The following is a 21,379-nucleotide window of genomic DNA, read 5'->3' on the forward strand; positions in this document are numbered from 1 at the left end:
CCATTTATGAGAGGTTATGATCTGTTCTAGTTTATCTCTGTCCTAAAGATTTTAACAAGTGTATATTTGCTTGGAATATTTTAGAGTTGCGGGTTCTGTATAAATCACAAGATTTATATACTGCTCACAGTGATCAAAAGTAACTGCATTGGGTCAGTAATTTGGCCCACAGAGTTGATCATCTATATTGTAATAATTAAATGTCACCAAAATATTTAATGATTTATACTAGAATTGAGAATGATACAATATCTTACTTTAGATATGAAAATTTGGCCGGACGCAATGGTTCACACCTGTAATCCCAACACTTTGGGAGACTGAGGTGGGAGGATCCCTTGAGCACCGGAGTTCATGATCAGTCTGGACAACATAGTGAGACCCTGTCTCTTAAAAAAAAAAAAAAGAGGATATGAAAATTCTCTTCTGGCAGTTGACTGTTTTAGAAAAAGTGCATGATATGTGTGCAAGTCTGTGTTTAAAGTGTGAAAGGAAAATAAAAACTTGGGACCCCCAACTCACTCTGCCGAAAGAGAAAAAATTAAACTGAAAGCTGAGTCATGCAGAAAGCTGCCTTTCCTTTTGTTCCTGAGCAGATAGCTACAGATAAAGGGTTAAATATTTCCACAGGTAGTTATTCTATATTCATCTTGTCTTATGTAAAGTGCCAATTTACTGAGTGGAAACAGATATTTAATATACGATTGCCTATTCCCCCCACCTGCTCCTTTTATCTTGCAGTGTGGATTCAGTAAATTCAGTAATGTAACCATAACTTCCTCCTTTTCACTCCAGCCCTCTTTTCCCCTTTCAATATTAAAGCCCTCAAAATCATTTTTGGAGAAAGACACAGACCTGTCTCCCAGGTATATCCTTAATCTTGGCAAAATAAATTCTAAATTCATTGAGACCTATCTCAGATACTTTTTGGTTTGCAAAAGGTTTTCTTTTATCCTCATCACAGTGATAATAAATTTGTTTCAATTCAGGAAGGACATATAAGTACAATTCAGACTCTTTTATCCTTGGGAGCTGACATCAACTCTAAAGATGAAAAAAATCGATCAGGTACTGTTTAATTTTATGTATGCCTTGGAAATTAGTAAACTGAGTATAACCAATACACTTTTATATTTAAAACACTGGTTTTAATACCCTTTTGTTGTTGTTGTTGAGACAGTTTCCCTCTGGAAACTGTTTTCCAGGCTGGAATACAATGGCACGATCTCAGGTCACTGCAACCTCTGCCTCCCAGCTCAAGCGATTCTCGTGCCTCAGCCTCCCAAGTAGCTGGGATTACAGGCATGCACCACCATGCCTGGCTACTTTTTGAATTTTTGGGTTTTTAATAGAGGCAAGGTTTCCCCATGTTGGCCAGGCTGGTCTTGAACTCCTGACCTCAAACAGTCTACCTGCCTCAGCCTCCTGAAGTGCTGGGATTACAGGTGTGAGCCACTATGCCCGGCCTTAATATTATTCTTCTAGTAGCTCAGCAACTTTTCCCTAAAATATCTTTTCCTCTGCAAAACGGTGGTACAATTGCTGTTAACATAACAATGATGATGACTCCACTCATTACAACTGCTATTGTTAAACTTTGTTTTGTTTTTGTTTTTTTTTTGAGAGGGAGTTTCACTCTCGTTGCCCAGGCTGGAGTGCAATGGTATAATCTCGGGTCACTGCAACCTCTGTTTTCTGGGTTCAAGTGATTCTCCTGCCTCAGCCTCCCAAGTAGCTGGGATTACAGGCAGATGCCACCACACCTGGCTAATTTTGTATTTTTAGTAGAGATGGGCTTTCTCTATGTTGGTCAGTCTGATCTTGAACTGCCAACCTCAGGTGATCCGCCCACCTCGGCCTCCCAATATGCTGGTATTGTAGGTGTGAGCCACCGTGCTTGGCCCAACCTTTGTTATTATTTTAAATCGTAATGACATATGCATCATAAAAGCAGTTTCTTTCTAATCCATGATGACACCTGCTATCCAGGTGTTGCATAAATTCTTCACAGGTCATCTGTTTTGGAGTATATTTAGGAACTATATTCACTATGGTTTTTTTATTGATTTAGAATATTCAGAAACATATTCTGAGAGCTAATTCTTTAGACTTGGACTTTAGAATGACCCATCTAACATTCAGTGAGCCAAAGGCCGTCTCACAAGGGTTTAGTGGGATTTTTTTTTTTTTTTTTTTTTTTTGGACAGCGTCTCACTCTCATCCAGGCTGGAGGGCAGTGGCACGCTCTCAGCTCACTGCAATCTCCGCCTCCTGGGTTCAAGCGATTCTCCTGCCTCCCAAGTAGCTGGGACTACAGGCACCCACCACCATGCCCAGTTAATTTTTGTATTTTTAATGGAGGCAGGGTTTTACCGTGTTTGCCAGGCTGTCAAACTCCTGACCTCAAGTGATCCACCCACCTCAGCCTCCCAAGGTGTTGGGATTACAAGCATGAGCCACTGTGCCTGGCCTAGTGGGATCTTTCTAAGTCTTCAAAGACTTGCAGATACTTAACTACTCACTCCAGGGCTCGAAAGGGCAGCTGCTCAGCCCAGGAAGGTTCATGGCTTCCCTGCTGGAGAGAAGGCAGCAGAATCAGCAGTGCTCCTGGACTCAGCATACCAGAAACCTCAGTGCTGAAATACCCAGAGTGGGAAGTGCTTTTTTGGCTACACAATTCTTATTCGTGGTAGTATTTTTATTTACAAAGCAAATTCAACAAACCTTTTAGAAAGTTTTTTGTACCACGTAAAGTGTGTTTCCAGAGTGTTCAGGAGTATGGGGGAGGACATCTCCTATTTCTTAACTTGTTCCTTGGTTGTTTTAGATAAGTTTTTGTTTGTTTGGTAGGTTGGTGTTTTTTTTGAGACGGAATCTCACTCAGGCTGGAGTGCAGTGGTGCAATCTTGGTTCACTGGCAACCTCCGCCTCCTGGGTTCAAGCCTTTCTCCTGCCTCAGCCTCCTGAGTAGCTGGGATTACAGGTGCATGCCACCACACCTGGCTAACTTTTTTGTATTTTTAGTAGAGACAGGGTTTCACCACGTTGCTCAGGCTGGTCTCGAACTCTTGACCCTGTGATTTGCCCGTCTCATCTTCCCAAAATGCTGGGATTACAGGCATGAGCCACTACCCCTGGCCTAGATAAGTTTCTTAAACTGTCTCTAACTGGTTTTATTATCTTTAAAACTATTTTCAACCCAATCAGGTTAAAAAGAAAAATATTTTGTTCTAGTATAGGTGAAGTGAGGATGAATTATGGAAGACATTAAATTGATACTTTTATTGGGCACTATCAACTCACGAGGTCAGTATTGCTCCAGGGGTTCTGTTTTAAGCCTGTGTGATTTTTGTCACCCCTCAGCCCTGCATCTGGCCTGTGCAGGTCAGCACTTGGCCTGCACCAAATTTCTCCTGCAGTCAGGACTGAAGGATTCTGAAGACATCACGGGCACCCTAGCTCAGCAGCTCACCAAGAGATCAGATGTCCTTCAGGGCTCTGGCCACAGCTCAATGACATAAGGATGTTTCCAAGAGGAGGCAATAAGGCTCATGGTAATTCATTTCTTGCTTCTTAAGTCATTCACAGATTCAGCGAAACCAGTTGGAAGCCAGTTTTCCATCTCCTCCTCCTCCCTTCCCCCATCCTGCATGTCCCACTCCTGCTAAGGAGTTCCCAGTGATTGGGGGGCTGGGTTCCCTGCTTTATGACAGGCACATTATGAAGTCCTGAGCACAGTCATAATCTTTCTGTAGTCCATATCTCAGTGTTTTACTCTTAAAGTAGAATAGATAATGTTTGTGAGGTCAGGCTATGGAGTCCTTAGAGAAGCACGTACCATGCATGAACATAATATGGTATACACACTTTTATACATACATGAAATACCTTTTTTTTTTTTCTTTTGAGACAGAGTCTGGCTCTGTCACCCAGGCTGGAGTGCAGTGGCGCGCTCTTGGCTCACTGCAACCTCTGCCTCCCGGGTTCAAGCGATTCTCCTGCCTCAGCCTCCCGGGTAGTTGGGATTGCAGGCGCACAGCACCACGCCTGGCTAATTTTTGTATTTTTAGTAGAGATGGGGTTTCACCATGTTGGTCAGGCTGGTCTCAAACCCATGACCTCGTGATCCACTGGCCTCAGCCTCCCAAAGTGCTGGGATTACAGATGTGAGCCAACGCACCCAGCTGAAATATAATAACTGCTACGTGATAAAGCTATGATAATAATATTAAAAATATAAATTGCTGTTAGCTTGAACTGTAAAATGTAATTCGCCTGTTTAATTTCTTCCTTCATAGGCTTTTACTTGACCGTTACAATGGTTCATTTGGTTTTGTAACCAGGAGGGGCATGCTTATAATCTGTTTACACATACATTCACAAGAAATTAATAAAAACTCTTGTATGCTCTAAGCCACTGCTAGTTAAGCTATCAAGTTTTAATTGTGTGGGTTTTTGTTAGTTTTAATAGATAGATTCAGTGTTGGCCCCCTTCAGTAATAAATACATTTAGAAAATGTAACTAAGGACTGGGCATGGTGGCTCGTGCCCATTATCCCAGCACTTAAGGAGGCTGAGGCAGACAGATCAGTTGAGGCCAGGAGTTCAAGACCAGCCTGGCCAACATGATAAAACCTTACCTCTGCTAAAAATACAAAGATTAGCTGGGTGTGGTGGTACATGCCTGTAGTCCCAGCTACCAGGGAGGCTGAGGCATGATAATTGCCTGAACCCAGGAGGTGGAGGTTGCAATGAGCTGAGGTCATGTCACTGCACTCCAGCCTGGGTGACAAGAGTGAGACTCTGTCTCAAAAAAAAAAAAAAAAAAAAAAATGTAACTAGGATATTTACAAAATTTCTGTTAACCTGAGTTGAAGATTGGAGTGTTTTGTCTTTAAAACCCGTTTTCCATCCTGTCCCATCTACCCAGGGAACCCTCTGACTGTTAAGGAATGAAACACTCGACATTTAGCTTTAAAAAATATTATAGCCTCTTAAAATCAATTAAAGATAGGATGAGTCCTCAGGCATTTAGATTCTTTTTCTCCTTTTTTTCCTTTTCTTTCTTTTCTTTTTTTGATCCTTTTCTCTGAATTGCAAAGAATAATTATTAGTCTAGATCAGGCTTTTTAATAATACACATCAATTGTAATCAACATTGAATCCTCTTGTTCAGTGTGATCCAGCAAATGCTTATTACACACGCATCTTATTCTCAGTGTTAGGCTCAGCTTGGCACAGAGCAAGAATTTCCTGTTCCTCTTAATTATTCCCAGATGGCATCAGCAGATTCCTGTTTCTAACCACCAAATCACTGTTCTGGTAGAAACACTCCTGTCTTGTGACCTCTAAATTACACACTCGCTCTGTCTGCACTGATTTGAGATGCAGTTGCCACTTTTCTGTTGCTTCAGAGATGCCTGCATTGATGCCATCTGGGTCTGAAGATGGTCCTGTTGGACAGATATTTCAGGTGTGCAGGTGGGACTGAAAAATCAGTCTGGGACTGCCCTCTTTCCTCTCAGCACACACATGAGCAGGTTTGTGTTTCCAGGAGCTGCGTGCATGATCAGCTTCCATTTGGCTTTGCTCTGACCTTACAAACCAGCTGATGATGACAACACAGCATGTCGTTCTCAGTTTTCCTAGATTCCACACACCTTTGTAATAGAAACCGTGGTCACCGGATGCCACTGCTGAAACCACTAAACACCCAGAGATGGCAGTGATTATAAGGACATTAATTGTGGCCTGGGCATGGTAGCTCACCCCTGTAACCTCAGCACTTTGGGAGGCCAAGGCAGGTGGATCACCTGCGGTCAGGGGTTTGAGACCAGCCTGAACAATATGGTGAAACTCCATTAGCCAGGCGTGGTGGTGTGCTCCTTTAATCCCAGCTACTTGGGAGGCTGAAGTAGGAGAATTGCTTTAATGGGGAGGCAGGGCTGCAGTGAGCAGAGATCTTGCCACTGCACTCCAGCCTGGGCAACAGAGTGAGACTCTTATCTCAAAAACAAAAAATACAAAAATTAGCCCAGTGTGATGGCAGGTACCTGTAATCCCAACTCCTTTAGAAGGCTGAGGCGGGAGAATCACTTGAACCTGGAAGGTAGAAGTTGCAGTAAGCCAAGATTGCATCATTGCACTCCAGCCTGGGTGACAGCACAAGACTCCATCTCAAAAAGTAAAAAAAAAAAAAAATTAATTGAGACAAAGACAGTAGCAATAATAGAATAATAACCAGATATTTCCGTAACAATATGAAGAATGCTGTGCCAATGATAATTGATATTTTTCTATTACTCCCTAATTATCGTTACTTTCCTCACCTCCTTTGGGTCTTTACCTACAAATCGCCTTCTCAGTGAGGCCTGCCCAGGCCTCCCAATCAAAAATTAAATCCTCTTCTTCAAAGATTTGGTAACTTCTTTTCCCAGTTTGTTTTTTCTTCTTAGCATTTGCTTTTAGTAAATATACCATATAATTATTTGTTTTGTTCATTGTTTTTCTCCCCCACTGGTATGCCGGCTCCTTGGACTGATTTTTGTCTTTTAAGTTTAAAATTATTATATAGTTAATGAGCGATAAAAGCACTTGGGATTTACTATATGCAGGATAGAATGCTAAGCCCTTACCTAGATTGTCTCATTTTGTCCTCTGACTCTTGCACCGTACAGCCCCTTCTCATGATTATTTGCTCTCAAGCATCTTTTCCCATAACTTTCACAAAGAGTCTCTACTTTTTACCCTCAGCTCATGGCACCTCCCACCCCCCTACAGTCTGGCTTTGTTGTTGCTGCTCTGTGCAGACTCTTCCTTTTGGGTACCAGTGACATCCTAATTGCCATATCAAGTGATACACCTTTAGCCCTTAGGTTACTGATCCTTTCTGTTCACTACCTGCTTCTGGACTCTTGCCACATGCAATAACACACTTCTGGGTTTTTCTTTTTGCCTTTTCCTTCTCTGCCTCTGCACTCCTCTGTCAGGCCAGCCCTCCATGCTCGTGTGTCCCACATTTTGAGTTTTTTCCTGAAGCATTCCCATTCTTGCCTTGGGTTTCAGCTACACCCTAATGTCGGTAACACTCATATCTCTCTCTAGCCCTTACTTTCCACTGCCTGCTTACATTTCTGCATGGGTGTCCTGAGGCTGTCACGTTCAGTTTATTCAATACCTAGCCTTCCCCACAACCCACTGACATACAGGCCTGCTTTCCTGCCTTGGTTGATGGCACCACAGTTCACCCCACCCATGTAGGAAAGCTGGGAGTCAGTCATGAGTCCTCCCTCTTCAGGAGTCCCTGCAGAGGACAGCTGCTGGGCAGTTCTCTCTCATCTGCCTGTTCCACACCATCCCTACTGCAACTCCTGCCCCGGCTCTCACACTCTCCTCCTAGACCACAGTGGCAGCCATTTAAGAGATGGCTGCCACTGTGGTCTAGGAGGAGAGTGTGAGAGCTCTGTTGGTAGAAATGCTTACAGGCCCCTCCTGTTGCTGTGCTCCAGCCAGAAGCTGCACAGGGCATGGGCTGATAAACACATCCACTCCCTGTGTTTTCCCAGGAGTGCGCAGGCTCAACTCCACCTCGACATGGCTGCCAGGGGACTGTCACTAATTTGACCAAGGGCATTGATTGCCAATGGTGGCTTAACCTGCCTCCCAGAGCAGGCACTACACTTTCACTAGGATTTCTGATTGCCTCAACTAAGACCCACTTCTGCCAGGGCTGTCAGCTGGTCCTGAAAGCACACCCGCTGCCATGGTGAGTGTGTGTTATTAAGCGCCATCTAAGCAGAAGAGATGCAAAGAGGTAAAAATTGTAATCACTTGAAAATAGTGAGGATCTAACATATATTACCAAAAAAAATTATTTGAGAAAATACATAAGACAAGATGGAAAGGATCACAAAATGGAAACGAGATGGCAAAATTTGGGCCAAAGAAGCCCCAGGAAACGAATTATAGGGAGGGAGCTCAGGCAGTGAGAAGAGGGAGGAGCAAGCACTGAATTTAATGTAAACCCGGGACATGCTAGAATCCACCAGCAGGTGGCCGACCAGAAAAATGTCCCTTTAAGTCTCCCAGACTTGTTTTTAAGGCTTATTGTGAAATACAGAAAATAGTAAAGGAGAAAACAAAGATAATCTATAGTTCCACCACCTAGATGGAACCACTCTTATTTCCCCGTAGTCTTTCAAAATGCATATAAGGCCGAGCATGGGGACTCATGCCTATGATCCCAGCACTTTGGGAGGCCGAGGCGGACAGATCACCTGAGGTCAGGAGTTTGAACCCAGGAGGTAGCTACCTAGTGCCTCAGCCTCCCAAGTAACTGGGACTACAGGCGCCCTCCACCACGCCTGGCTAATTTTTGTGTTTTTACTAGAAACCAGGGTTTTACCATGTTGCCCAGGCTGGTCTCAAACCCCTGACCTCATGTGATCTGTCTGCCTTGCGATTACAGGTGTAAGCCACCTTGCTTGACCCCTAACTTTTTTTTTTTGAGATGGAGTCTTGCTCTGTCACCCAGGCTGGAGTGCAGTGGCACGATCTCAGCTCACTGCAGCCCCTGCCTCCTGAGTTCCAGCAACTCTCCTGCCTCAGCCTCCTGAGTAGCTGGGATTACAGGTGTGAGCCACCATGCCCGGCCTTGGCCCCCTAACTTTATGTTACAAGCAAATCCTAGTGCTCTGTAAAACTTAGTGAATGTCATGTTTCATGGCTGTCTGATGCTCCGTTGTATTACTGTCCATATTGAGTCTTCTGTGTTGCCTCTTTCGTTGGTTTCCATTTTATTTTATTTATTTATTTATTTTTTTGAGATGGAGTTTCACTCTTGTTACCCAGGCTGGAGTGCAATGGCGCGATCTCGGCTCACCGCAACCTCCACCTCCTGGGTTCAGGCAATTCTCCTGCCTCAGCCTCCTGAGTAGCTGGGATTACAGGCATGCGCCACCATGCCCAGCTAATTTTTTGTATTTTTAGTAGAGAGGGGGTTTCACCATGTTGACCAGGATGGTCTCAATCTGTTGACCTCGTGATCCACCCGCCTCGGCCTCCCAAAGTGCTGGGATTACAGGCTTGAGCCACTGCGCCCGGCCTGGTTTCCATTTTATTTTTAAGATGTAGATGGAATAATCAGTAGAGCTCTATCAAATTCAACTGGAGGCAAGGGTGGCAAGTTAGGGACGGAAACTGCTATTTGAGCTGATCTGCGGAGGTTGACCTGCACCAGTGGGTGGGAGACACAGGCTGCACAGAGGCCTGAGCAACTCTGTGCACCTTTGACTGCATTGTATGGTGAAGGAAAGAAAGTGGTTTGACAGGATAATAGTTTTCTCCGACAGGATAAATGAGGGGTTGAGCATGTGGCATGTTTGTATACTGGGAAAGAAGCCCAGAGAGGGAGGAAGCCAGAAGTGAGGGAGTGAGGGCTCTGTGGGACAAGCCCCTCCAGAAGGTCTGGGAAGTAGGCTTAGAAGCTATTGGAAACCTCAGCTCCAGATGCAGAAGGAGCATTTCTTTCTTAGAGACATAAAGGAAAGAAGCAGGGTGAGGAAGAGGAAAAAGTCCAATGCCAGTATCTTAGAGGGTGGGGCATGTTTATTGCATTTCGTACAAGAATGAATAATAATGTGGACTTATATTTGGCTGTTTTTATACTTATAAAATTACACTCATTCGGTTGGAAATGGTGATGTGATTTTGATTGAGAAAGAAACAAGATGGGAATGAGGGCTGGCCTCTGCTGATTGTGGTGATAGCAGGAACTTGATTGGCCTGTGTGATTAACCCATCCTGCAGCATTTGCAGAACCCTGCCTCCTTCCACCATGCTCAGAATGTGATTGCCTTGATACTGAGGACAGGCCTGCTCACTCCTGGGAAAACACGGGGAGTGGATGGATGTGTTTATCAGCCCATGCCCTGTGCAGCTTCTGGCCTGAGCAAAGCAACAGGAGGGGCCTGTAGGTATTTCTACCAACAGGTGCCTTTCCGGGCTTCAGCATAGGTGAACCAGTCTCTTTTTCCTTCTTCCTACTCTGGAAGGCCCAGCACATCCTCAAGGGGAGTGACACCCTGGTGGCATTTGAAACATTTAAAAAAAATAGCAGTAGCCCTTTGAGGTGGTTCACACTTGTAATCCCAGCATTTTGGGAAGCCAAGATGGTGAGATTGCTTGAGGTCAGGAGTTCGAGACCAGCCTGGACAACATGGTGAGACCCTGTCTCTACAAAAAATACAAAAATTTAGCTGAACATGGTGTGCCTATAGTCCCAGCTACTTAGGAAGCTGATGTGGGAGAATTGCTTGAGCCCAGGAGGTCAAGGATGCAGTGAGCTGTGACTACACCACTGTATTCCAGCCTGAGTGACAGAGCAAGACCGTTTCAAAAAAAAAAAAAAAAAAGCAGTAGGGAGCAAATGAGGACTGGCTGGTGCCTGGGCAGAGTCACAGGGAGAGGCCCAGAGCCAATGCTGACCTCATTGTGTGGGTGCACTGCGGACCTCTGTGAAGGGGTCGGTGAGGAGCTGGACAAAGATCAGAGCAGGTTTGAGAGAGAATGGGAAGGCAGGGCCTGGATCTGGAAAATGAAGCAATGGAGAGGGATATGGATTGATTTTTTTTTTTTTGTAATGGAGCAGATTGCAGTTTATAGATTGACTGCTGAGAGAATGTTCCAACAGCCAGGAAGTGAGGAGGAGCAATGAGCCTAATGTCCATATGAAGCATCTAGAGTCTTGTTAAAATGTAGATTCCTTCAATCCTAGGGATCCTGAAAAAAATGCAGATTCCCGCAGGGAGGAAGTAGAGGGGTGCTGGGCCAGTCAAAAAACGACCTACTGGATACCATGCTCACTGCCTGAGTGATGTGATCCTTACTGCAGACCTCAGCATCATGCAATACAGCCAGGTAACAAACCTGCACATGTATCCCTGTATTTAAAATAAAAGTTGAAATTAGAAAATTTTTAAGATGCAGATGTCCCCCCTCCCCTGGCAACCCCGACTAGCTCCCGGGTAGTTCCCAGGAACAGCCATAGCTGCTGCTCTGCAGACCACATTGAGTAGATTCTTGTGCACGAGGGGAAATGTTTGTGTTTACTCACCGGTTCCTCCCCAGCCTCAAGAGGAAAGCCAAGCAGAAGGGCACAGAGCAGGAGCTGGCGCACTTGGTGCTGGGAGACACCAAGTATCTTCTAGGTGCTTCATCTTCCCAGTGAAATAGGAAAGCAGGTGATCAGCCGATAGTCAGGACATAGTGTGGGAGGTCTGAGAAGTTAGGGGAGAGTGTGAAATAGTCCTTTAGGGGAGCAGAGACCTGGGCAGTGCTTCTGAGGTTCCCACCGTGCTGAACACAGGTGGCTGGGTAGCCCCAGGGGGCTGGGCCTGTAGGTCCAGGGTGGAGGGTAGGAATTTGCACCTCTTTTATTCTTTTCCTTTCTGTAACAGTTTTATTGAGGTATAATTGTTATACAAATCTTCAAATTCTTGATGTATACAATTTGATGAATTCAGACCTATTTGTGCACCCAGGAAACTATCACCACAGTCAAAGCAATAAACACATCCCTCACCTCCAAAGCGGGGCATCCAATCTTTCGGCTTCCCTGGGCCACGTTGGAAGAAGAATAATTGTCTTGAGCCACGCATAAAATGCACTAACACTAAGGATAGCTGATGAACGTTTTAAAAAAAAAAATCTCACTGTTTTAAAAATGTTTACAAATTTGTGTTGGGCCACATTCAAGCCACCTGGGCCACGGGTTGGACAAGCTTGTCCAAAACTTTCTTCCCACCCCTTTGCTTTTTTTGTCTTTTTGTGGTATGAACCTTTAATATGAGGTCTGACCTCTAACTTTCTGAATGCACAGCACAGTAACAGTCACTGCAGGTGGCGTGCTGCCCGCCCATCTGGAGAACTGATTCTTCTGGCACAGGGGAAACTTGATCTGAATTGAGGGCGGCTCCCCTTTCCCTCTCCTGTGGGATTTGCATGTCTCCCAGTTCCCAAGTAATGCTGGTGTGGACGCTGCTTTGGGGAGGCCTTGCGTTGAGAGCCCGCCGAGTCAGGGATGTGGCAGTATACGGGCAGCTGAGGGTCCCTGTCTGAGGTTTTCTCCAACACGGTCAGCTGCTCTGGGATAGTAAGTGAAAAGTTAGAATTCACTGGACTGGAGACTTTTCCAGGCAAACAGAGCAAAAGGGTTATTTAGCACCTTGTCTGGTCCAGGAGAAATGCCCAAAACACACAGCTTGTTACCATCTAGCACCAGCCTCCCCTTTCCTCCTCCCTTCCAACTATGCATGGGAATCTCCCTCTCTGACTGCACAGTATATAGAGCCAGGCCTTGTGGCCGGCAGCCCTGAGTCCAGCTGTGGGACCTTGCACTAGGCGCTTGCCCTCTCTGAGCTTCAGTTTCATCTGTAAACTGAGATGATAATAACTTTCTTCACAGAGTTGCTGGGAGCCTGAGTAAGACATGGCACCTTTCGCTTTTCGGCTCAGAGAAGGCCAAATGCAACTTTCTTCAGTCATCCTGAAACTGGGTTCAACTGACCCCAGCCTCCTAAATTTGACCCCAGTGAGATCAAAATTGTATATCTAAGGTACAGCAGTGACAAAGTCAGTGCCACATCTGCACTCGCTCCCAAGGTCAGTCCCCGGGTCTGTCTCCAAAAATGGTTGTTGATGGCATCACCAATCATTGATTGGAAGGGTCTGAGGATGACAGTGAAACTGACAGACAGGCCCGGATTGAGGTGGTGCCTTCCGCCTCTGCCCTGATCATCACAACCCTCAGGAATCACCAGCAGACAGACAAAAACACAGTGGAAACACCGCTTTTGATGAGATTATCAACATTGCCAACAGATGCAACACCAGTCTTTAGCCAGAGAACTCTCTGGAACCATTCAAGAATTCCTGGGAACTGCCCAGTCTGTGAGCTGCAATGTTGATGGTATCACAGATGATACCAACAGTGGAGCAGTGGAATCCCCAGCTACTTAAAAAGTGCAAAGGAAAATGTTTTAAGACAGGGTTATCCGATAAAAAAAAAAAAAAAAAAAAAAAGACTGAGCACTGTGTCTGGCGTGTAGCAAATAATAAATGTCAGCAATTCTCAAAGAACCCAGGAACAGAAAGCATTTAATAAAAATTAGCTCTTGGCATAGTCTCCATCCATGCCCAGCAGAGCAGTCAAACGTCTTCCAGATTCACAAGAATTAATTTCTCCTCCCCTGTTCCTGCTTTGCACGTTGTAGTAGTCATCACATGGTTCACCTTGAGTTAGAGAACTATTTATTTATGTGGAGTCTTGTGTCCCTGGAGGTGAGTTTTTTGTTTTGTTTTGTTTTGTTTTGTTTTTATGAGACAGTCGCTCTGTCTCCCGGGCTGGAGTGCAGTGGTGCGATGTCGGCTCACTGCAAACTGTCCCCCAGGTCAAGTGATTCAGGGGGAAACACTTGATATGAATTGATGAATTCAGACCTGTTTGTGCACCCAGGAAACTCTCATGACAGTCAAAGCCATAAACACATCCCTCACCTCCAAAAGCAGGGCATCCAGTCTTTCGGCTTCCCTGGGCCACGTTGGAAGAAGAATAATTGTCTTGAGCCACACATAAAATACACTAACACTAAGGATAGCTGATGAACTTTAAAAAAAAAAAAAAAAAAACCAGGCCGGGCACGGTGGCTCAAGCCTGTAATCCCAGCACTTTGGGAGGCTGAGGCAGGTGGATCACGAGGTCTAGAGATCGAGACCATCCTGGTCAACGTGAAACCCCGTCTCTACTAAAAATACAAAAAATTAGCTGGGCACGGTGGCGCGTGCCTGTAATCCCAGCTACTCAGGAGGCTGAGGCAGGAGAATTGCCTGAACCCAGGAGGCGGAGGTTGTGGTGAGCCAAGATCGCGCCATTGCACTCCAGCCTGGGTAACAAGAGCGAAACTCCGTCTCAAAAAAAAAAAAAAAAAAAAAACTCACTGATGTAAGAATGTTTACAAATTTGTGTTGGGCCACATTCAAAGCCACCTGGGCCATGGGTTGGACAAGCTTGTCCATCTTAGTGAATTCTAACTTTCTACCTACTATCCCAGAGCAGCTGACTGTGGTGGAGAAAACCTCAGGCAGGGACCCTCAGCCTCCCCTATACAGCCAGTGAACCTGCCCCATCCTTGGCTCCATGGGCTCTCATGGGTCCCTGCCTCAGCCTTCCAAGTAGCTGGAATTACAGGCACCACCACTATGCCCGGCTAATTTTTGTATCTTTACTAGAGACAGGATTTCACCATGTTGGCCAGGCTGGTCTCGAACTCCTGACCTCAGGTGATCCACCTGCCTCAGCCTCCCAAAGTGCTGGGATTATAGGAGTGAGCCACTGTACCCAGCCTGGGTCCTACCCACAAACCCCAGAAGGCTGTGCACAGCTCCTACACGTGGTACACCTTCAAGGAATTATTCATGGATTTGAATAAGGTTATATATGATGTCATGTACTTTATTCTGTTTTTAGTGAGTTTATATTCTAAAATATTTGCTCCTGGTGAAGAATAATTCGGACAGTACAAATAAGATCATTTATTCCAAGTAGGATCATGTAATCCATACTCTTGAACTTTTAACTTAGTGCATTGTTTCTCATTAGTTCTTTTTGTTTTGTCATTTCTGTGTTCTTATTAGTTCTTAAAGATTTACTTCATTCTTTTTAACTTTGCATAACGGTGCATTCTTTCTGATAGTCCATCTTTCAGATGTGCCACAATTTGTCTAAGATGCTTCCTATTTCTGGACATTTTAGGACATTCTGCTGTTTTTTAAGTTATTATAAACAGCTGTGCCATGGATACATCTTTGTGTCCTTCTGTGAATGACCGGAAGATAAATTCCTAGAAGCAGATCAAAGGATCTGTGCATTTTTTTAGGTTGCTAACTGTATCAGTCACCCTTCAGTTAGCGGAGAGTAGCATTCATTCCAACCAGCTAACATAGAAGATTTGTTACAGGGTCCTAATGGTGCACAGAATTGTCAGAAGGCTTGAGCACAGATCTCACTGAACTTTCAGGGACAAGGGACAATATCAAGGGTTGTACTTCAGACCTGGGCCTCAAAAAGAACTGCCCTTTCAATCAGGAAAATCTTTGCCAGTCTAGGAAGCTGTTGGCTCTGCTTCCAACTCCAGAAGCTTGTCTTCATCTGCTGCAGTCAAGGCCAAAATGATTAGAACACTCCACAGAAAATCACTTGCAGCCTTTGTCAGTGAAAGCAGAAACGACAGCTTTTGCCTCTACCTTCCAAAACTCAAGCCATTAGCAGAATCCAACTCACATCTCAAAATCTGGACCTACAGGAGCCTCGGGCATGTAGCTGGTAACTTCCCTGTGTCTGCAGTGTGGGGCTCACATGCACAGGATGCTGGGATGGGTCTTGAGCACCAAAGACATCCATATCACTCGCTTTTGCCAAGATTCCTTCCCAGGCATACCCACCACCAAAGCTGCGTGGTATCGCACTTTTTTTTTTTTTTTTTGAGATGGAGTCTTATTCTGTCACCCAGGTTGGAGTACAGTGGCAGGATCTCGGCTCACTGCAACCTCCAACACCCAGGTTGAAGCGATTCTCCTGCCTCAACCTCCTGAGTAGCTGGGATTACAGGCACTCACCACCACGCCTGGCTAATTTTTTTGTACTTTTAATAGAGATGGGATTTCACCATGTTGGCCAGGCTAGTCTCAAACTGACCTCAGGTGATCCATCTACCTTGGCCTCCCAAAGTGCTGGGATTAATTACAGGCATGAGCCACCATGCCCAGCCATGGTATCACACTTTATATAACACTGCATGATTTTAATTTTGCATTTCACTTTTTTCTTTTTTTAGAGAAAAAAAGTCCTGCTCTGTTTCCCAGAGTGGAGTGCAGTGTTCTGACCACAGCTCACTGCATCCTTGACCTCCTGGGCTCAAGCAGTCCTCCCGTCTCGGCCTCCTGAGCAGCTGGGACCGCAGTTATGCACCACCTCTCCCAGCTAGTTTTTAAAAGTTTTGTAGAGATCTCACTTTTGTAGGGGTCTCACTGTGTTGGCCAGGCTGGTCCCAAACTCAGGACTTAAGCAGTCCTTTCACCTTGGCCTCCCTAAGCCACCACACCTGACCTTGGATTTCTAAAGAATCAGATTGAATAGCTGGGCATGGTGGCGCATACCTGTAATCCCAGCTACTAGGGAGGCTGAGGCAGGAGAATTGCCTGAACCCAGGAGGCAGAGATTGCAATGAGCCGAGATCACGCCACTGCACTACAGCCTGGGCAACAGCGTGAGACTCCGTCTCAAAAAAAAAAGTCAGATTGAAGATCTTTAGATCTGTTTATTGGCCATTATAGCTGGGCTCACTCCTGCGTTTAGTTAGCAGGTGGCTTGCTAAGCTGGTATAGGATGGCCTTGGCTGAACCAAGCTGGCTCTGCTCCCCATGGTCTCTCTGTCAGGCTAGCCCAGGCTAATTTTTCATGACAGTGGCAGGGATTCAAGAGAGGAAAGAAACTGGAATGTGTTTCCAGTCTCAGCTCTGTTTGTGTAGATGCTCCCATCCCGTTGGCCAAAGTAAGGCATGGCCATGTCCAGAATTATTGTAGGAGGGCAGAACCCACAGCCTGGACAGAGGCCATTGACTGGGGCCATTAATGAAACCAGTTCTTGCATTATCTTTTGATCATTGTTTTGTCCTGTTGATTTGTAAGAGCCCTTTTTATATTGAGTTAATTAGCTCGACACATAATTTCAAATAATGACAAAATTTCAGTTATACATTTATGAGTAAAAAAACAGACTACAGCACAGCAGAAATAATCTCCTATTAGAGCTCCTTTTAAAAAAAGCTCTTGAATAGATACAGGCATACACAGGCACTCACTAAAATGCTGGGAGGGGGATGGCACAGATTCTTTGGATATGATAGGGTGTTTCTAGACTACAGCATGTGGGAACTTTAAAGAACTCTCGGAGTTCTAGAGCTTCCACCTGTGCCAGCCTACTATATGCATCGTCTTTATTTTTCCCAGTGTTGCTGAAAATCAATAACTAGCTAAAAGTGAAATGAGCGCAAAAGATGGAACAAAATCCAGCTTGTGGCTTATCCTGCCCCTTGAACACACAGCTGCGGTCTACCTCAGCCTTTCCTCTCTTCCAGCTGATGCAGACTGACTTAGATAATTCCATTTTGTGATTTAATATCAGATGGAGGTGGGGAAGCTGAGGCTGGAGGATGGCTTAGCCCAGGAGTTCACAGCTGCAGTGAGCTATGATCACACCACTGCACTCCAGCCTAGGTGACTGTCTCAAAATAAAGACCAAAAAATAATGGAGTAAACCAAAGTTTATTTTCTTTCCCGCATAAGAGTCTGGGCATACCCAACTACAGATGAGCTCAGCCGGCCCCAGGTGTCAGCCACCCAGGCTCCTGCTGCTGCTTGTTCTGCTCTCCTGAGTAGATTGCCATCTTCCGTGTAGTCCAAGATTGCTCCCCAACCTGTGGAGGGGAGTAAGAATGAAGGGAGTACCAGGTGTGGTGGCTCACGCCTGTATTCCCAGCACTCTGGGAGGCCGAGGCAGGTGGATCACTTGAGGCTAGGAGTTTGAGACCAGACTGGCCAACATGGTGAAATCTTGTCTCTACTAAAAATACAAAAATTAGCCAGGTGTGGTGGCACACACCTGTACTCCCAGCTACTTGGAAGGTTGAGGCAGGAGAATCCTCTGAATCTGGGAGGCAGAGGTTGCAGTGAGCTAAGATCGCACCCCTACACTTCAGCCTGGGAGATAGAGTGAGACTCTGTCTAAAAAAAAATGTGAAAGGGAGGCCATGCTTGCCCCTTTTTTTTTTTTTCAGAAGGCACCATAGATCATTTCTGTTCATATCCTATTGATCATAGATCCCTCATATAACTGCTAGAAGAAAATGGAAATTTAGGACCAGTTCAGGGCTTTGCCATATACCCTTATCAGAGGTGCCTTGATTGAGACTGGGGACAATTACGTGTGTAAGTCTTTGCTGCTATCCCCACCCTCCCCTAACACATACATCCTCCTTAACCTCAGATTTTAAAGTCTTAGAGACCAGAAAGCAAAACTTATTTCTAGACATGAAGTTGTAAGGGACGTGAGAGCAATCTGTGAAGATGGCATTCAGAGCACAGAACAAGGTCCCATAGCCATGTAGGGTATTAGTCCCCCACGGCGATGCTCCAAGTGACCTCATGCAGGTCACACTCCGTGCCTCTCAGGGTCCTGGTAAACAATGGGCAAAATGGCGCCTCCTTCCCAGGTTTACTGTGAAGGTAACTTGAGTTGGTGGGTGTCAGATCCTGGGGTCCAGGTCCAGCCCATGCTGAAGTCCGAGGGGAGTAGGTAGATGAACAGAAACACTGGTGGGTAAAGGCCGTAGGCACGTGAATATGGTTTTGTTCAGAAGCAGCCATCTCATCAACAGCTTTTTATTAGCAGCTTACTCACATTAGCTCTCTCACACTGTCCACTTTTATCTGGCTGTTTGCTTCAGCTCTGTGGCTCCTGCGACTCCCAAGTTTGCAGCTGCACAGCCGGCTCTCCCTTACCTTCAGAGTCAGCAGCTTAACTCTGGCACAAGCAAGCCATGCTGTGTCTGGGCTCCCACCTGTCTGTCTACCAGATGGACAGTTTTGGCTATCTCTCTTCCTCCGGGCACCAGCGCATCCACCACATCAAGCCATGTTGAGCTGAGCCCCAAGAGCACCTGTACAGTGTCAGCAGGGCAGTTATACCTTTTACCAACAATAGTGGCTCAGAGCCAAGTATGAATTTACACAGACAAGTTATATAACAAGTGAAGGTGTGCGCCTACGTGCCAAACTCGCTGAGTCATGCAGGCCTAGATCTCTGCCTCAGCCTATACCTTGACCAAAGCACATCCGTGTACCTTACAGTGTGCCTGACGCTTGGTCAAGCACAGGCACCCACCACGCATGAGCCATTGTTAGCATTAGTAACAGAAGCACCAGGTGAGCCTCTTTGGCTTAATGGGAGAGTCATCAAAGGTGAATGAAAATCATCAGGTTAGCAGCAGCCCAAGACCAAGAGGAAGGACTGAACTGAAGAAAGCAGTGAGACCATTTGTAGCCCTTGTTCCTAGTCTCTCTTTCTCCTTCCCTCCCTGGGGACGTATGTCCTTAGCCCTTGGGTGTCTCCATTGTCTTTATCAAAAAGAAAACTAGATTTCAGTCCTTGTTCATGCTAAGGTGCTAATGAAAAAATTTCAAATTTTACCAATCCCTGAGTTTTCTGTATTTTTTTTTTTTTTTGAGACAATTTCACTGTCACGCTGGAGTGGAGGGGTGTGATCTCAGCTCAATGCAATCTCTGAATCCTGGGCTCAAGCGATACTCCTACCTGAGCCACCCAGATAACTGGGACCACAGGCATACATTACCACACCTAGCTAATTTTTTTTTTTTTTTTTAGTAGAGACAGGGTTTCACCATGTTGCCTAGGCTGGTCTTGAACTCCTAGGCTCAAGTGATCTGCCCACCTCAGCCTCCAGAGTGCTGGGATTACAAGCATAAGCCATCATGCCCAGCCAATTGACTGCATTTTAACAAAAATCAAATTATTAAACCAAAAAAATGAAGCTCTCAAGATGAAATGAATGCATCATTAAAAACATAAAGAAGTCTGGGTGCGGTGGCTCACGCCTATAATCCCAGCACTTTGGGAGGCCGTCGGATCACGAGGTCAAAAGTTCGAGACCAGCCTGACCAACATGGTGAAACCCCATCTCTACTAAAAATGCAAAAAAATTAGCCGGGCATGGTGGCCAAGCCTGTAATCCCAGATACTCAGGAGGCTGAGGCAGGGGAATTGCTTGAACTAAGGAAGTGGCGGTTGCAGTGAGCTGGGATCACTCCACTGCACTCCAGCCTAGGTGACAGAGCGAGACTCGGTCTCAAAAAATAAAAAGTAAAAAAAAAAAAAGTAAACATAAATATTTTCAAAACTGTATTTTATCTGGGCCTTCCTCTGTATCTTTATTTTTTATTTATTTATTTTTTTGAGACAGAGTCTCCTTCTGTTGCCCAGGCTGGAGTGCAGTGGCACAACCTCGGCTCACACTTCAACCTCTGCCTCCTGGGTTCAAGCCATTCTCATGTCTCAGCCTCCTGAGTAGCTGGGATTACAGGTGCCTTATGCCTGCCACCACACCCAGCTAATTTTTCTATTTTTAGTAGAGACGGGGTCTCACCATTTGGACAGGCTTGTCTCAAACTGATCTCAAGCGTTCCATCCGCCTCAGCCTCCAAAGTATTGGGATTACAGGCGTGAGCTACTGTGGCTACTCTGTATCTTTATAATTAAGACACTTTCTGTTCCTTTTATGACTACATCTTGTTAATTCCGCGTCTCAAATAGTTCCACATTCTCCAGGCAAGCTCCAGCCATCGTTTGCTTTTTCCATGTACTGTGGCTGCACAGCAAATTAACCCCCAAATGTAGCCTCGCAAAGCAGCCTTTTGTTATGCTCATGGAGGCTGTGTATAAGAATTCAGACAGGGTCCAGCATGGATGCCTTGTCCCTGCTCCCAGGGACTGGAGATTGCAGCTAGAAGATTGGAAGACTCAAATCACTCGTGTCTACCAAATGATGCTGGCTGGCGACCTCAGTTCCTCCTCATATGGGCCTCTCCCTGGGTCTCTGGATATGGGCCAATGTGAGCTGAGAGAGACGGGGATGGAGCACCAGGCAATCATTGCCTAGCTCTTTTTTTTTTTGGAGACAGGGTCTCATTCTGTTGCCCAGGCTGGAGTGCAGTGGCACAATCTCGGCTTACTGCAACCTCTGCCTCCCTGGTTCAAGCAGTTCTCTTGCCTGAGCCTCCCAAGTAGCTGGAACTACAGGTGGGTGCCACCACGCCCAGCTAGTTGTTTCTGTATTTTTAGTAGAGATGGGTTTTGCCATATTGCCCAGGCTGGTCTCAAACTCCTGACCTCAGGTGATCTGCTGAACTTGGCCTCCCAAAGTGCTAGGATTACAGGTGTGAGCCACCATGCCCAGCCTCTTAGCCTCACAGTCTTGCTTTGAAAGTTATACAGCATGTGGTTCCATAGTGTAGTGGTTATCACATCTGCTTTACATGCAGAAGGTCCTGCTGGGTTCCATTTTTAGTGGAACCACATTGTGGTTTATTGTTTCCCTGGCCAGGCGCACTGGCTCACACCTGTAATCCTAGCACTTGGGGAGCATTGCACTCCAGCCTGGACAACGAGTAAAACATCTCAAAAAGAAAGTTATACAGCATCGCTTTGCCACATCCATTTGTCAAGGCATCAAAAACTCTCACCCAGGT

The 21,379-nt window shown here is 45.6% G+C and overlaps 1 protein-coding gene across 16 annotated transcripts in view; it reads left to right on the plus strand.

The window, feature by feature from the left end:
* Positions 1-21,379, plus strand: part of ANKRD16 (ankyrin repeat domain 16) — a 49,072-nt gene that overhangs the window by 7,212 nt on the left and 20,481 nt on the right. For 2 of the 16 annotated variants that reach the window (XR_013519484.1, XR_013519482.1), the window contains 4 exons: positions 990-1,068; positions 3,364-3,554; positions 10,775-10,917; positions 12,464-13,178. Coding sequence is in view for 10 of the 16 variants with exons in the window: in XM_078329363.1 (XP_078185489.1) it covers positions 990-1,068; positions 3,364-3,521 (237 nt within the window). In the remaining 6 variants the exon portion in view is untranslated. Of the gene's footprint in view, positions 1-989; positions 1,069-3,363; positions 3,555-3,909; positions 4,418-5,414; positions 5,541-7,565; positions 7,766-10,774; positions 11,589-12,463; positions 13,179-21,379 lie in introns of those variants that run through there. The other 14 variants (XM_078329363.1, XM_035306723.3, XM_078329365.1 and 11 more) reach the window with 10 other exon arrangements.

This window comes from Callithrix jacchus, chromosome 7 (genome assembly GCF_049354715.1).
Source record: "Callithrix jacchus isolate 240 chromosome 7, calJac240_pri, whole genome shotgun sequence".
Classification (NCBI taxonomy): Eukaryota; Metazoa; Chordata; class Mammalia; order Primates; family Cebidae; genus Callithrix; species Callithrix jacchus.